Consider the following 17,872-nt stretch of genomic DNA (forward strand, 5'->3'; position numbering starts at 1 on the left):
CATGGTAGGCCTATCCATAGATTGTGGCTGCTTCCGCAGAGAGTATTTTATTCTTGGACTGGTACTGAGAACCAAGCCTCATTCCCTGAGCCCACTGAGCGTAACAACTGAGTTCTAGTCACAGTCTTGCAGACAAATGAAAACCCAATCCTACTAAGCAATAGGACCTATAAGAAAGTCTTACTAGAACACTGAAAAATACTTCCATGGAAATGATACAGGTGATTAAAAAATCAAGCAATGACATAAATCTTGGTAGACAAGTCCTAATGCAGAAATAGAAGAAATGGGAAAAATCAATGTAGAATGATTCTTTCAAAATTGTTGATACCACAGTAATTACATTTTTTTTTGGGTAGGAAATTAGAAGAAACTAAAATAATTCAAGTCAACACTCATAAGTTCAATAAAATAAGTAGGACTCAAATTCCTAAATGAATCCAAATAGAACGCATAATGTTCAATGAAACAAAGGAAGTCAATATAGAGTATGAAACTGGAATTCAATAAAAAGAATTATTTTAAATTGAAATATTGAAAATGAAAAGTTAAATAAGTCAAATAACTCTATGGAATGCCTCATCAGTGGAATGGAGTGGAAGAAAATATACAAGTTTGAATATAATGAGGACAAATTATAACATCCAGAAAATGACAGAGATACATTAATAAGAAAGTATGAATGGGACAGGAGACATCTACATGACATTATTTATTTATATTTATAAATTATGTTTATAGAAGAAGTACAAGCTAAAGAACTAGAAAACATATTCAATAACATCACAGCAGGAAATTCTCTAAGTCTAGCGAAAGAGATGTGGGAGGGATTTATAATACCAAATAGACAAGACCCCCACCAAAAAAATCTTCTCATGTCATATTACTGTTAAACTATACAGAACTAAGAAAGAATATTGAAGGCCACAGAGAGAAACATCAGATACACGGAAAGAAAAATGCGCCATCATAACAAATAAAAGACTGAAAAACATCTGGTAGCAGTGGAAACAACTGGAAATCCACACAAAGAGAAACTACAGAGCTAGCTGCACACAAACTTACAGCGCTGTATAACACACTATTGAATGAATGATTCATTGAAGTAAATCAGCAGGAGAACTAAAACATTCTTCTAAGTGAATGAAATTGAAAACAGAACATGTAACTGCTGTGAGGGAAGTTACAGTTATAAAGGCCTATCTTAAAAAAATCAAGTCGTCTCAAGGGATTTCATGGTTCACCTTCATGGTACCCCCAAATCAGGAGACAGAAAGAAAGAATGATGACCACGGCAGAAATTAATTAAATGGAAACACTAAGAACAATATAAAGAACTAATGACACAAAGAGCTCATTCTTTGCAAAGGTAAAACAAGACTTACAAACCCTTATCCAAACTAAACCAAAGAAAGAGAGAAGAACCAAATTAATGAAATTATAGATGGAGTGTTATTAGAGAATACTTTGAAAATCATGTTCTAATAAGCATGAAGACCTCTGTAAAATAAACCATGAGGGCATGAACAAATTAAACAGATTTATAGCAAGCAGTAAGAATGAAGCCATAATAAAGAGTATCCCCACTTCAAAAAACAAACAAACAAAAAGACCCAAATGGATTCATGACTGAATTCCACCAGACCTTAAGAAAATCTGACATCAGTGCTGCACAGACTACTATATAAAACATACAGGGAGGAACACTGTAAAACTCATTTTTTAAAGTCACTATTATACCCTTATCAAAACCAGGTAAGAGGCCACCAAGAGAGAAACAGAGAGGGGGGGAGGGAAAGGGAGAAAGATGGGAAAAAAGAGAGGCATATTTGGAGAGGACAGGAAGAGGGGTGAGAGAAAAAAGAGAGAGGAGGTTGGGGAGAGAATGGAGAGAAGGAAGGAGAGAGAGACAGAGACAGAGAGAATATTTATTATAGAGCAATTGTCATGTCAAACATGGAAGCAAAATTCTTATGGACTGAATTCAACTTTACATCAAAAGATCACTCACCAGAACCAAAAGTGTTACATTAGCTTACAAGGATGGTTCAACATTGTAAACCCAAAAATGTAAAACAACACATTAATAGTCTCAAACACAGAAACCATGTGATCATCACAATAGATGCAGAAAAGACCTTTGATAAAAGCGAACGTTCTTTTATAATAAAAATCTTGAGTTAAATATTGAATAGAAAGAACATATCTTTTGTTTTGTTTTGTTTTTTGACACAAGTTTTCTCTGTGTAGTTTTGGTGCCTGTCCTGGATCTTGCTCTGTAGACCAGGCTGGCCTCGAACTCACAGAGATCTGCCTGGCTCTGCCTCCCGAGTGCTGGGATTCAAGGCGTGTGCCACGACGGCCTGGTGAAAGAACATATCTTAACACAATGAAGGCAGTGCATAAAACCCCTGTAATAGCATTTCACTAAAATCAGGAACAAGACAAGAATGTCTACTTTCTCTCACTCAGTTCAATTATTGAAGACTTAAATAGAGCAATAAGTATGGAAAATGTAAGTGAGATATACATAGGAAAAGAAGTCAAATTGTCCTTATTACAGATAACACAATCCTGTACAGGAGACCCTAATGACCCACTAGAACGATGAACACTTTCTGGAAAGAGGCAGATACAGAACTAGTGCACCAGTCAGCAGCCTTCCTATGTATCAACAAACATGTTGAGAAAGACACCAGATAAATAATTCCATTCACAGGGCTTTCAAAAAGATAGGCCAGAGAAAACTTAACCAAGGAAGAATTAATGGATATTGGGTAGCCAAGTCCCAAGAGACAGGTCTACATCACAGTTCCTGAATCTATGGCTTGGGAAACGTTGCTGAAGATAGGGCTATAATGATTATAAGAGCCAAAATACCAGGAAGTCAGCTGTGAAAGTCGCTCCTAGAAATAGTGAATAAGTGGGGCTGGAGCAATGGCAATATCAATGGGCGTGCTAAGGTGGAAGGGAGAAAATTTCATGGCATTGAACTCCTAGACAAAGAACTATAGGCAACTCGCAGGGAGTGCCTCCATTATTGGTTACACACTACAAAACGCTCAGCTCTGAAGCCATATACATATAAACAACATGTATTTAGTACATTGTATGTATGTATTTGTGAATACATACACACATATAGATATGTATATACGTAACAATAATAAAAGAAAAAGAGGCTATCAATTTGAGAGTGAGTGGTGATGGGAGGGATTGGAGGGAAGGTACTTGGGAGGTGCTGGAGGAAGGAAAGGGAAGAGGGACAGTGATGTAATTCTATTAACTAAATAAAACTCTAAAAACATAGAGGCAGATACTAGATGGAAAGACCACTTATGTTTGTCGATCAACACAGTTAATATGTTAAAAATGGTCAAATTTTTTAACAGTGATCTGCAGATTTAATGAAATTGCAGTAAAAACTCCAATGACATTCTTCACAAAACTGGAAAACACAATCCTAAAATTAATTTGGAAGCAGAGAATATCATAGATAGCCAAAACAATCCCAGGCAAAAACAACCCTGGATGTATTGTCTTACCTGACTTAAGTGATACTACAGAGCTATAGTAACAAAACCAGCATGGTACTGGTATTAAAAGCAGATAAAAGATCAACAGAATAGAAGAGTGCCCAGAAGTAAAACAGTACAACTCTAGCCAGAAATACACTTTGGAGAAGAGGTAGCCTCCAAATGGTGCTGGGAACACAGGATAGCCATCTTCTGGGGAATGAAGCCAGACCACTTACTCTTACCACACATTAAAATCAATTAAAAATGGATTAAGGCCCTTACTGTAATCCCCCAAACTCTAATACTGATAAAGGAAAATACTTTATATATAGGCATAGGTATAGGTAAGAACTTTTTTTATATAGGCATAGGTAAGAACTTTTCAAAACATCAAATTCTGTTAGTGAGAATGCAACCACCATGGAAACCATAAGGGAGGTTCCACAGCAAACTAAAAGCAGTACTTTCATATAACACAGCTATACCACTTCTGTTCATGCATCCTAAGGTCTCTAAGTTAAGAGAACATGGAGACAACTATGCATCCATTACTGTAGTACTATTAATAGTGACCAAATTATGGAATCAGCCTTTAGAATCTGTCAACAGGTGAATGCAAAAAAGAAAATCCATGCATATATCCAATGGAGCTTACTAAGCCATAAAGAAGAATAAAATTATGCCATCTTCTGTAAAATGAATATAACTGGAAATAACGTCAAGTGAAATAAAAAGACAGAGAAAGACAAATAACACATGCTTTTGCTATTGTGGGCTTTCAAATTCTTTAAATATACATAAAATCACATGTTAGTGTGAGTGTATATGTTGTAAAATCAGAAGAAAGATGGGAAAAGAAAGGCTGGGGGAAAGGGGAGGGGTCCTAAACAGAAGGAGGGAAGGAGTATGAATATTGCCAAAGTATAGGCTACCTTCAAAAGAAACTGTCTTTGTGAAACCCAGTACTATGTACAATGGTTATATGCCAATACAAATTTTAAAAAAGAACAGTCATTTGGCTCACAAAAGCTCCTGACTTTATGCAGTCTTCAGATCAATAAGCTATATTTGTTATTGCCTATGGGGGGTGCTAATGTGAAGAAGATATTATAAATTGACAACAAATTAAATGTCTATGTAAATTATGTATGATTGATAAATCCACCTAAATTCATACAGCATTGTAAGTTTCATACTTTTCTAGAAAGTAAGATTAAACCTATTCATTATGTTGAAGTAAACCTTATCATAAAAATCTATTTCCCTTTTAGCTAAAGGCTGTGGCTAGTTACTGCTTTATCAACATACACAGAGGGACCATTTTCCTGCTTATGGATAGGATCCTCTTCTGAACGTATTTAAGTAAAACTTTCATGGATGAGTACTACATCTGGGCATGAAGTGAATTGAGTCAGAAGAGAAGTGATGCTTGTTTCTAGTAGCAACGCCACCTAAACAATCTGTTAGTCACTGTGTAAGGGACAGAATTGTAGAGCCATGCTTGAATTTACATGCTGTTAGCCTTTTAATTGTTCTCAGAAAAGGTCTCATTTACCCAGGCTGACCACAAACTAGTTACTCTTATCCATTCAGGAGGCAAAAAATTCTTCAACCACTAGAATCGTGTCTGATATTGATATATTAAATATAGACTGTTTGGGTATTTTTGGTGGGGGGGGGGAAATTAACTAATGTTGAATGTGTTAAGCCCATACATTCACTAGGAAAAAAAGTAAATTTTTGATGTGGGAAACAAAAAAGTGCATATGATCTAAAGGTTAACTTTGAGATGAACTGCTTTAAGCCACAGGGAAATGTATCCAGTGCTTTCTATATTTAGACTGCATTTCCTAGGATCACATCTAAGTTTGGAGGGAAAAATAGTTGCTATTTTAAGATAATAATTTTAAATAATTTTCATGAAGAATATATACTTCAATGCATATATATATATAAGATTCCTATAAATTCAAAAGGTGTGTATGATATTAGTTCTATTTGCTCTCCTTCATGTAGTCTGGGTTATATCACAGCTGTTGATGCACAATTGAATAGACAGTCTATATGAACGAGATGAATTAACTCCTTCGTCAAAATACAGCTAGATTTTACTGCCCATAATTTCTGCAGAGAAACTAATTTTGTTGATACCAGTGTCTTCTTTCATGAGTCATATGTCCTTTTGCCAACAGTCTGTCCATCTGCATCAACTAATATTAGCCCTTCTTGGCCTCCTTTCTAAATGTTAAACTGCACCCACACTTAATAGCAGTTTACATATGAACATGTACACATTTCAAACTGGGATCGACATATGAGAAAATATATGAATTTTATCTTTCTGGGTTTGGGTGACCTCACTGAATAGTATACATTCTGTCTATCCATTTTCCTACACATTTCATGATTTAATTTTCTCTACATCTGAATAATATTCCATTTTGTATGTACAAATCATTTGCATTATCTATTCATCAGTCGATGGGCATGTTGGTTCCATTTTTGAGGTACTGTAAAATAGAGCAGCAATTAAATATGAATGTGTGAATATCGTTAGAGTGGGATGTGGAGTTCTCTGGGCATTTGCCCAGGAGTGAGTAGCTGGGCCACATGGTAGTTCTATTTTTAGTTGTTTGATGGCTATATTTGTTTCACTCTAACTGGCAGTGGAGGAGGGTTCCTCCCTCACCCCCACATCCTTCCCAATATTTGCTACTCATTTTGACTGGGGTGAAGTGGTACCTCAGAAGTAGTTCTAGTTTCATCTCTATCATGGAATTTTTCTTTTTTGTAGTGGATAAACCAGAAAAACACAAATGACAGTAAAAGTATAAAACCGCAAATGAAGATCCATAGCTTCAGACTGGCCTTTCTAACTATATAGAAAAGTTCACTGCAATGTGTACAGGTTGGAACTGGCCACATATTTGTTGAGTGGCTACCTTAGTCCTTAGTCTAGCTATGGGATGCTTTCATTTGTGACTTTTTTTTTTTTTTTTTTGGTTTTACAAGACAAAGTTTCTCTGTGTGGCTTTGTGCCTTTCTTGGAGCTCGCTCTGTAGACCAGGCTGGCCTCGAACTCACAAAGATCCGCCTGCCTCTGCCTCCCCAGTGCTGGGATTAAAGGCATGTGCCACCACCACCCGGCTCATTTGTGAATTTATTACAATAAAGTGATGTAGTAGAATGAAAGAAAAAGAAACGAGTCGACAGTATCTTTGTTCTGTCCCATAACAGCCTCTCAGTTATGCTCCGTTAGTGTCTTTTGGAGTAAACTTTGATCATTTCGCTAAATGCCTTTCTCCCCCTTAGGAATCAACACTACGAACCACAATTATCTTTTATAATTTTTTTTAGACAGAAAGCAAAGAGAAAATTCCACAGTGAATATTATGCAAGGGAGAGTACAGCCCAACAAAGGCTGTGTCAAAATAAGGTAAACTTGTAGGCTACCTGACAATTCCATGGCTAGTCCATTTCCTTGCTGTGTGGGCTGGCAACAGGAGCTCTTAAATGTTTTTATCTTCTTAGGGGTGTCCCTTTGGAGCTAAGCTCCTCTTCTTTCAGAGTGATGAAACAAAACCTTGGTGGCTCTGCACCGGGCTTATCACTTCATTTATTGCTTAATCATCTCAGTCTATTTTGTTACCAGTTGCTTTACATGGCCCCCCATGGCTGCTTGCCTGTGAGGTGCATACCAAGGAAGTTGCAAAAATGCCGAGCTGGTGTCCTGGGTGCCATTTTGGAGAACACAGGAACTCTGCTACACACGTGTGGCTCTGGGAGTAAGATGGTTATTGCCACTCAGGGAATCTAACTTTAGGATTTCCAAAAACAATGAGAGGTACCCCAAGCGCACCCTGTGGCAAGAGTCTGGTTCTCATCTGCCCATTTAGAATATTCTAGTCAAAAAAGGGTAGGAAGCAAATGGCTGGGATCCAGGGCTCTGCACTGAAAACCATTCTTTACTGAGAGTTTGGCTTTGCAGTTTAGAAGAGAAACGGATAAAGAAGAGGAAGTTACTCCAGGTGCCCACAGGTCGGCACAGGGAAGATTAGGAACTGCTCCCTGTCATTTCTCATGGTAGATCAGAAAATAAAAAGCTTTAGTGGTTCAGGGGAAGTTAATTGTGTCTATCACTGAAGGTCACTTGAAGATCTCAGGGTTTTCCTCTGAGAGAAGAAATGTAGCTTAGCAATGGGGAGAAGAAAAGAAAAATCATTCTGTTGTAATTCTCTATATTAACACAGCTGGAATGATAAATGAAGATGGCTACTATGAGTGTAATAAGTGACACTTATTACAGGAAAAATAACAACATTGAAACACATAATATCAAATACACAATGCAAAATACCAAAGGTAATATATTATGCTATTGTGGTGACTGTAATTCTTTTAATTGTTATAACTTTATGAAGGACACATTCTATTATTATCTTAATTTAATAGAAAAGGAAACTGAGGCTCAGGAGAGTTAAGTAAATGACTAAGCATACGCAGCTGGTAACAGGAATTCCCAACATCTAACTCCAGATTTTTATTATGTTACGTTATCTGATTATCTTTCCTCTACAGCCATTTTTTTTTTTGCCACCAAAACATGAATGGCAAAATATTTAGAGAAAAGGGCAATCTGAAAGCCTGCCAAAACAATATACATAGCAGAGATCATCATCATCACAATCATCACAGCCGTTCTATATTAACTTTAGTTCAGGTTCTTGAAAAAACTGGAAAAAATATTTCTCTCTCTCTCTCCCTCCCCTCCCTCATCTCTCTCTGTGTATGTGTATGTATGCATGTGTACTGTGTGTGGTGTGTGTGTGTGTGTGTGTGTGTGTGTGTGTATGTCGTGTATGTGGGGCCACACACATGCCATGGTGTGCTTGTGGAGGTAAGAGGACAGTTTCATGGAGACAGTTCTTTCCTTCTACATTTAGGTGGGACTCAAACTCAGGCTTTAGACTTCCACTCATATTTTTTTCCTGCTAACCCATATTACTGGCCCTAGAACAATTTATTTTTAAGGTAATGACCTGTGATAGTTTTAATTGTCAACTTGACACATCTAGAGCCACCTGGGAAAGAAATCTCAATGAGGGACTCTTTAGAACAGATTGGCCTCCGGGATTGTTTTGATTATATTAATTGAGGTGAGAAGACCTACCCACCGTGGGTGGCACCATTTTTAGGCAGGAACTTGTGCACTGAGTAATAGTGGAGAAAACTGAAAAACAGCATGCATGCATTAACTCTCTGCTGGTTGCTTTTGACTGTGGCTACAGCGGAAAAGCTGCCTGTTCCCACTGCCTTGGTTTCCCTGCAATGATGGGCTGTGACTTGGGATTGTGAGCCAGATAAATCTTTTCTCCCCTAAATTGCTTTGGTCGGGGTAATCTATCACAGCAACTGGAAAAGAAACTAAGACAGGAACACATATACTTCTTTTGTTTCACAGTAGTAGTAGAAAGAATCTAAACATTTGTTGAAGCCAGAATGACAGAAAAGCTTCTAAGTTTAAAAAAAAAAAAAAAAAAAAAAAAAAGTCTGTCGTTTGGGGCAATAGCCACAGTTCTCACTGTGTGGACTTTCGCCGCTTCCAATGCATCATCTTGACGTTTTTTCCCTGTGAGATATGAACTACACCTTGTGCTCCCCTCTCAGAGCAGCTATAAGGGGAGAGTTATAAACTGGACATGGCTCACCCTTGATGCAGGGGGAGGGGCTTGGTCCTGCCTCAACTGAATGTGCCAGGCTTAGCTGTTCCCCCCATTGGAGAACTTACCCTGTTGGAGGAGGGGATGAGGGGTGGGGGGAGGGGAGGAGGTGGGGAGTGGGAGGAGTGGTGAGAGGGGATTGGTGGTTGGTAGTAAAATGAATAAAAAAATTTAAAAAATATTAAAAAAATATTTTTTTAAGTTAAAAAATAAACTGGACATGGATTTGAAGATTATAAAGCAGGCTTCAAATGAAAGGTTGATCATTTTAGCAAGGAGTGCAACTTTATGAGGAAGCCTGTGTTCTTGTGCTTTGGTTTCATAAGTATTTACTATAGTGCTACATCCACTCTGCTTTACCTGGATATCAGTCTTCCTCTTCCACACAGCCTGTGCTGATCCTACTTTGCTTATGACTAAATCTTATTCTCTCTTTGAAGCAAACTGTGAGTTCCCAAAGCCGGAAGCAATTTTTCTAATTAAACTTTTAAATCTCCCATAAATGACGTAGGAAAAAATACAATTCAAGAAAAGAAAGCTTTATGTCCCCCTCATATTTTGTTTTTATATTTTAGCTAAGGATAGCTTATGGGTACAGGAAATGTTAGGATTGCAGAATAAATTAATATTTAGTGCAACAACAACTAGTGTTGCCAGGTTACAAACTTGTTTGTCTGATTCGTGGGAAAATCTCTGAATCATGTGCCTCTGATGAAAATAGAAGGAGATTATGGGTGTTACTATAAAGCAACGGGACACATTTCCACTTAGGACTTTTAAAACCAACTTCATTATTTTTCAATTACACCTTGCACATTAAGATACATGAAGGTATTATTAAATTACCTTATAGAGTAGTCTGAAAGACTGAATGTATAGACATGTGATATACATATGAGTGACATTACAAAAAGAATTGGTTTTCTAGAAGACATATAGTAAACACATCATACCAAACACATCACAAAGCTCATCAGTTAAGAACATAGATAAAAATATGGTCAATGGCAGATCACAGAAAGCAGGCTGGACACTGAATACACTTTAAGTTTCTTATGATGTTCTCATCTCCACAAAAAAGTAAGTTATTTAGAAATTCGCCTGACAGAAATATTCTTGCACCTAAATTTACCTAAACTGACAAACAAGAAGTTGGGAAATGTTAAGATTAACAGGTTGGGAGTATCCTCATGCAAAATGCCACAGGCATGATCTATGTATCAAGAAGTAACAATTATAAAATTTTTACCTCTTTGAGGTGGGACATGGAGCTCAAATTTTCAAATTTCTGAACTCTTCAAATCTCATTGGAGAGTTTATGATCTCATACTTGGGGAATGTTTAGGATACTACATGCAATCTATAGTGTTGTTTTTTAATATCCTTTGCCTGATAATTATTGTTGGTAAATAACAATTAATTGGTTCAAGTAGTAAATGTTACATACTTTGTATTAATATGTTCAGAACTTGTTTCCATGTGTTAAAAATCTATGCATTTTAAATATTTTATACATTCGCTAATACATTTTTGGGATGTGAAAGATCACAAAAAATGACTTCTGAGTTTAAGGACATGTGTCTCTGATCCCAGTAGATTCATCGACCCTAATGCCTGTCTATCAAGGATTCACAAATATTATATAAACATTTTGCAAACTAGCTACATTTCTAATCTAGATGAATTCTTTAGGCTTTGGGTTTTCTTCTGTTATTTTTAAAAATAATTTTATTTTAAATTCAATGTACATTTACAGGTCCTCTAGAAGAGCAGCAAACACCTTTAACTGCTGAACTCTCTCTCTCTTGGCTCAGGATTTGTTTTTCTTTAAAGTACCTATGAAAAACAGTAAACAATAATATCCAAAAGGAAAAAATCAGGCAAGTATGTATAGTATCTCCTCTGACATGGAAATTATCTGTATAATTGTGTCCATACACAAGCATGCACACGTATCCCTGAACATACATATACATAGTTTGTCTTTAAAAACTATATTTCCTTTTATATGATTAAACATCTCTAAATTTTGTGGCTATTTCTTTGTGCCTTTTATATAGTTTTCTGAGAATTTTATAGAAGTTTTCAATTTTCAATACAGTATTTTTCAACTTGAAGTGGTCTCACAACTGTTTTCAAAGCTATTATAGTTTCAATATTTCAAACATCTTAGACAATCTCTATATTTCACTAAGTAAGTAACTTGAAGTCACTCCCTAGAAATCCACAGACATAATGCTGTTTTTTGTAAACTAAAACAGTTATTTTATTGTCCATAGTCTTTATTAAAGACTGTATTTTTAATTTCATTTGTGTGTGTGTGTGTGTGTGTGTGTGTGCATGCATGCACACACATGTGCAAAGGAGAGCACTGTCTGTAGAGGCCAGGATAGATCATAATATCACCTGGAGGCGGAGGTCAGTGTGGGCTCTGGGAGGTGTGTGCTCCTAACCACAGAGCTGTCTTCACCCTCCTTGCCTATAGTCTTTAAACCTGGTTTTAAGGAACTAACTATATCAAACAGCCTCCAAATCATCTTCTAGGCAGTGGTTCTCAGACTTCCTAATGCTGTGACCCTTTAAGACAGTTTCTCATGTTATGGTGACCCCAAACATAAAATTATTTCACTGGCACATCATAACTGTAATTTTACTACTGTTATGAATTATAATGTAAATATATGATATGTGACCCAAAGAGGTAGTGATCCACAGATTGAGAATCACTGCTCAGAGGAATTCTGTCCTTTATATGGTCTATAGACTTGTTAATCCCAAAAAACTCTTTCTTCCGTAAATTGGTTTTGGGCATAGCATTTATCACAGCAGCAAAAACCAATTATGACAGGCTTTGTTAATTAGTCAGCAAAGTTTAGAGAAGCAGGAAGATTTGTCTGACTGCCTGTTTGTTTTCTGGACCTTTACTTGAATTTTATACCCATAATTAACAACAATCAGATCCTCACAGGCACATTTTGGTTGTTCATGTCTAAAATAGTAGTAATTTTTACATAGCTTCAGCCCATGTTACAGGAAGTGTATGCGGATTCAGGGGAACACACTTTAGTGCTAAGACCTTTTCTAATACTCCAGCAAATGACATCTTTCCCTGTGTCAAAGCCAGGGAGCCAAACAGCAATAAAAACAAACATAAAAATAGCCCTGCGCCACTTGACTTTTATGGAAGGGATTCCTCCTGACCTCGGGTGGCAACAGTAACTGTTGACTGTGCTTCACACATGCTGGGGAGGGAGTTCCTAACATACTGTACTAGCGTCTCCTATCAGGGACTCCCTCATGTTCAGCAGAGAGGCAGAAGTGAATCTGTATCTGGAATGGGGCTACCTCTGTCACTAGGACATAGATCCTTTCTTAATTTTTCTTGCAATAAGTCAGTTTTAAAATTCCCATTTCAAACAAATGCAAAATAGAGTTGTGATTTCATGTTGTTTATACCACAGTCATACAATATGCTTCATACAATATGCTTAACAAATGAACAAGAATGTCATCATGTCCTATAATGTGTATCTATTTACCCAGTGAACTAAATAACATAAAACGTAATTAATGTGAAATAAATTACACAAAACATCCAAACCATTATCAGTATAATCTAAATAGGTGCTTATAATTATAGAATAACAGAATTATTACCACTACATTTATTTTATTTATTTATATATAAATTATATAACTATGTGTATAGATATGTATATATAATACATATTCCAGTTTCTTTTTCTATGTTTACATTTAATTAATTTAATTGTATCATAATTAAGTTAGTAAGCACTGATCATAACTAAGGAAGGAAGTAAAAAAATCATACAATCGGGGGCAAAAGTGATTTAAGGATCCTCATTAAATTAATGTGCTTAGCATTTATTGGATAGTAAGAGTTTTCTAAGAAACAATTTGCAGTTTGTTTTGAGTCCAGTGACTGCATATCCTAGCCCACGTTGTTAAGCAATCTCTGACATGCCTGCACAAAGGTATCTGCTGAGTTAGAGCAACGATAGTTAATAGTCAATAGTTAATAGTTAATAATTATAGGCAAAAGAGGGGTTCTTAGGCTAGGGGGGAAAAACGAGGAAGAAGAAAAGCTTTGAAGAGCATTCAAAGAAAATTCACCTACCAGCTCCACTCGTCCGAAACCTCCAACTCCAAGGGTGTCGATGATGTTGAAATCAGACAGCTTCAGATTGGCGAAGAAGGCAGCTTCGGCTTCATATCTGGATTTTTTGATGTGAAAAAATGGAAATTTCTTAGAGGTGCAGACACGAGTACCCGGGATGAGCGTACTGGAATGGCATGACTGTGATACGGGCTTTACCCGCTTCAACTCCATTTTGCTTTTAGAGTCTGTGCTTTCTCACACTCATAATTTTTTGGTCCCAGCTGTATAGAATAACATAGACTTGTACTTGTTTTTCAAAGGAGAAAAAAATACAGAGTATCCAGTGCATGCCAGTCAAGTGACTGATAAGTCCAGCTAGCAAACCAGTCACATCTTGGTGTTTTTTCTACGCGTCTTCTTGTGAGTATGGACTGTTTGAGTTGCTCTCTTGTGGATTTGTTTTGGATTTGTTGGGCTTGCTTGGTTTTGTTTTTGCTGTTCAGGTTTTAGAAAGCAGTTTCTCATTAGTTTCCCTTATCCACAGCTTGGCAGTGTCTTCTATCAGTATTTATCGAGAGTGGCAGGATCCAGAGACGAGTGGGGGCGTCTCTGGAGTGAAATCCCAGCTAGGCTTTAGGAAAACAGATCCAAAAAGCTGAGGACTGAGGTGCAAATGTCTGAAATGGATGATCCCGGGAGCATATTCACATCCCCAATAAAGGCCTTTACATCTGCTCACGGACGCTCTGCTAGCAATCCCAGTGTCTTTATGTTTGCAAGTTTCTTATATGAGTGTTGAGAAGTGTGGACTAGCCCAAGTCTAACGGCACACGTGTCAATCTGACATAGGCAGGAGGCCAAAATATGCTTCTACCCAATGAGAAGACTGAGTATGTGTTACTTAAAATAGCTCCTGGTTCAATGCCCTGCTGTTTTTAGAAAGGGCAGGAAGGCTTAAAGATGAAGATGATCAACCCACTGACTAAGCCAGGTCAGGACCACATTCAGCTGTCTTAAAATTGAAGTGTTGAAATCACTATGTATGACCCTTGACCTTCAAGCCAATAGGACTCAATCTAGTCCTGTACTATGTACAGACATGAAGAATATACTTGAGGAAATGGTATGGACATAACTTTGATCATTTTCAATTCAGTCATGGCATCTTTTGTGTTACTCTCGATGACAATTTTAGTTATCTCATTATCATCAAATACCTTTAACAGTTAGACTGCAAAGTACATCAAACAGCTTCTTAGGCGAGATTTCAAGTCTCTTCAATTTACAATTACAGTTATACCTTTTCAATAAGTCCCTTGTTGACGGACAACAGAGAGTGGGTGACAACAAGTAGAAAAACACTAGTCTTTCTTTATTTGCCTATTGTGTGAATTCAACTACTTTGAATGAACCTTTATAAACAAAGCTGGTGAATCCAAAAGTGTTTGTAGAGTTCTCTCATTAACAACACAATCCAAAGGTCACCAGAATGGTCCAGGAGCTGGTGAGCTAGAACGGAGCATAAGGAGCAAATGGACATTTCTAACATTCCAACTGCCACCTGCTTTTGGAAAGTTAAACTCCATCCCATTTAATAAGGCAGTGGCAGAGTGGACTCCAACAGGTGCTTAAAATGGACATCTGTTGAGATCAGACTCCATGAGGGTTTATATGTGTTCAAGTATTTCCTGATTGTCTAGATAAATACATCTCTAACAGCATTGCTCCAGTTTTTATTTTTGTTTAATTTTATTTTATTTTGCTGCTTCTCTCTGGGTTTTTGCTTTGCTTTGTCTGCTTTTTGAGATGAGGTCTTTTTATGTGGACCAGGCTGGCTTTAAGCCCATGCTCCTCTTGCTTTAGCTTCCCCAGAACTGGGGTTACATATGTACACTGCCAGATTTGGATAATTGATGTTTTTATTAATCTAAAATAGTATGATTTGGTATATAACATTTAACTAAAATACCATGTCAGTACTAATATAATCCTCACACATTTGTAACAAGAACATTTTGAATAATAATGTGTTTGCTGAATGCAAAGATCTCAGGTGGAAAAAGAGCATACTCAGACTGTTGCATTACTGTCTTATACCTGTTTAATTTATGACATTATTACTTAAACCCTTGAATTACCCCTGACATTCAATTTGACCTTGTAGTAGGCTCAAAGTACATCAAAATGAGTAGAGATTTTCAGCTTTGGTAGAACATCAAAGCTATCTGAGCTCTTGTAAAAATAATCTGAGCCATGCTGTAACCAAACAGATATTTCTAGTACTGATACCAAAAGTCAGCATTTTGAAAAAATCCTAGTGATTCCACTGTACAATCTGAACTGAGCCTCATAGGTCTAAACATTCTGAAAGCTCCAACAGGTTCCAACAGCAGCTCCCGAATCTGAATGAGGATTAAATTGGATCAGAGGGAGAAGATGCTTTCCAAGGAGTCAGGGGTGGTAGAACTTGGCAAGAGGGTTTTGGCTCCTGCATTTTTGGTCCTTCATCATCAGATTAACAATGGTTCTATAATGGCTATCAGACTAAAATGTTAACAAATAAATATTAGAGCCAGCAAGATGGATCAGTTGGTAACAGTGCTTGCAAAATAAACCTGACAACCTGAGTTTAATTCCAAGAACCAACTTCTAAAAGTTATCCTTTGATCTTCACACATACATGTCTATACCCACCCAGGACGGACACACACACACACACACACACACACACACACACGAACATATATACATGCATACATACATGCACACACATGCATACATACATACATACACAAATAAATAGCTCATACAAAGTAGAAAGATTATAATGCACTTAAGCTTGCTTACCTATCTTATTGGTCACTAAATGTATTTCAACTAATGAGATGGATATATTAAATATTCTCCCAAGTAGCAGATATTTTTCTTTAGTTATAAAAATCCATTAGCCTATATACTTTCCCATTCACTAGCAACACTAATCATGACTATTGATATCATCATAATTACACCTTGCTAGTCTTTATTAATTACTTTGCTAGTATTAGTATGTGAATTTAAAAAATGTTACCTGACGATAATGATCTTAATATTGATGAGACATATTTTAAATGGGCCTTAAGATATTAAGATTTGTAGTCTTGCTCTTCTGCTCTCTTTATATTTGTGTCAGGGGCTAATTATTGAACAATCCAAACTACACAGAGGCAGTTTCTCTTTCCCAACCCAGGGAATGCTATGAGTTGCTTATTCTTTTAGATGTAGTTAATTTTTCTTCTCATTTAGGTTTATTAAAGAGTAGTATCTTCATCACAGGGACTTTTCACATGTTCCCCTGTGAATTAATAACTTTCAAATATGAACAAGGTGTATGCAGGGATTTCTAAAGATGCTCAGCTGGGATTTTCTTTTCATTCCCTTTCTTTATTGTCCACAACAGGAGGGATATAGCCATTCTTTCACTTGGGGATTTATCTAAAGACAATTTGAATCCATCAATGATCTTCTAATTTCATTAGAGTTCATAAAGTTTAAATAGGAAAGAAACTAAGTAAGTAATTATTGATCCATTAAATAATCATTTTTCATCAAAAATTAAGTGTCCAACCCATATTTTTAGTTAACCTGCTGTGGGGAGGCCTGGGTACAAGCAATTAGGTAGGGTAATGTGTTCATCTGTTGAACAGTGTTTATGGGAGAGCAGTTGCCAAGTTTTTAAATCCATTTCAGTAATAGGTATAGTTCTCAATATTTGGTTGCCTATACTATAACAGGGCTATAAAAGATATTCTCTAATTGCTCTTAAGTTAGTGTGAGCTGCTCACTTAAAATTATTATTATTAACTTAGTAATGGGGTGAGACTTACGGGTATGTTTTCCCAGAAAAGTGTGAATACTGGCATACATGCCGCAGTGACAACTATATGAAGCCTATAAACCTATAAATAGATCAATAAACAGAAATAGGGGTTAGAGGACAGCTTAGAGGTAGAGCATATGCTTAGCAAGTGTGAGGCTCTGGTTTCAGTCCCCAGCAGACATATGAAATGAATAAGCAAAACTATAACAGACAAGTAAAAGGAGTAAAAATTTCTATACGAGACATCAAGTGTGCTGAGGGAGGCAGGCAGGAGTGTGTTGTTTCTCAAACATTCCTGATGATAAAAGTCATGTGGGACTCTAGTGATTAGAAACAATAGAACGTTGTAAATCCTTATGGGATATTTGTTGAACTGTGAATTGTTGGACCGTTAAGACCTGCTGGAAAGTTGCAAAATTGTCCTGAATTTTACTCCCTTTTCAATGCCACTGCTATGCCACAGGAGTTCCTAAAATTGAAAAACCCGATGTGTGGGGGTGAGCCCAGGACATACAACCTGGAACATCTGCAATTCTTTCACCTCTGCATCTACCTCTCCTCTTCCCACAGCTGCTTATCTGCACTTATTTATCTCATATTTCTTAGGAAAGAGATAATGGTCTTTAGATTTCCAGTTCTTCCATTATTAACAGCC

At 36.8% G+C, this 17,872-nt stretch overlaps 1 protein-coding gene across 5 annotated transcripts in view; it reads right to left on the minus strand.

Annotated features, from left to right (window-relative positions):
• Nucleotides 1-17,872, minus strand: part of Prkg1 (protein kinase cGMP-dependent 1) — a 1,181,731-nt gene that overhangs the window by 38,827 nt on the left and 1,125,032 nt on the right. For all 5 annotated transcript variants that reach the window (XM_042262603.2, XM_042262599.2, XM_042262606.2 and 2 more), the window contains one exon: nucleotides 13,377-13,473. In XM_042262603.2, the coding sequence (XP_042118537.1) occupies nucleotides 13,377-13,473 (97 nt within the window). The remainder of the gene's footprint in view (nucleotides 1-13,376; nucleotides 13,474-17,872) is intronic.

Source organism: Peromyscus maniculatus, chromosome 1 (assembly GCF_049852395.1).
Source record: "Peromyscus maniculatus bairdii isolate BWxNUB_F1_BW_parent chromosome 1, HU_Pman_BW_mat_3.1, whole genome shotgun sequence".
NCBI classification, from domain to species: domain Eukaryota; kingdom Metazoa; phylum Chordata; class Mammalia; order Rodentia; family Cricetidae; genus Peromyscus; species Peromyscus maniculatus.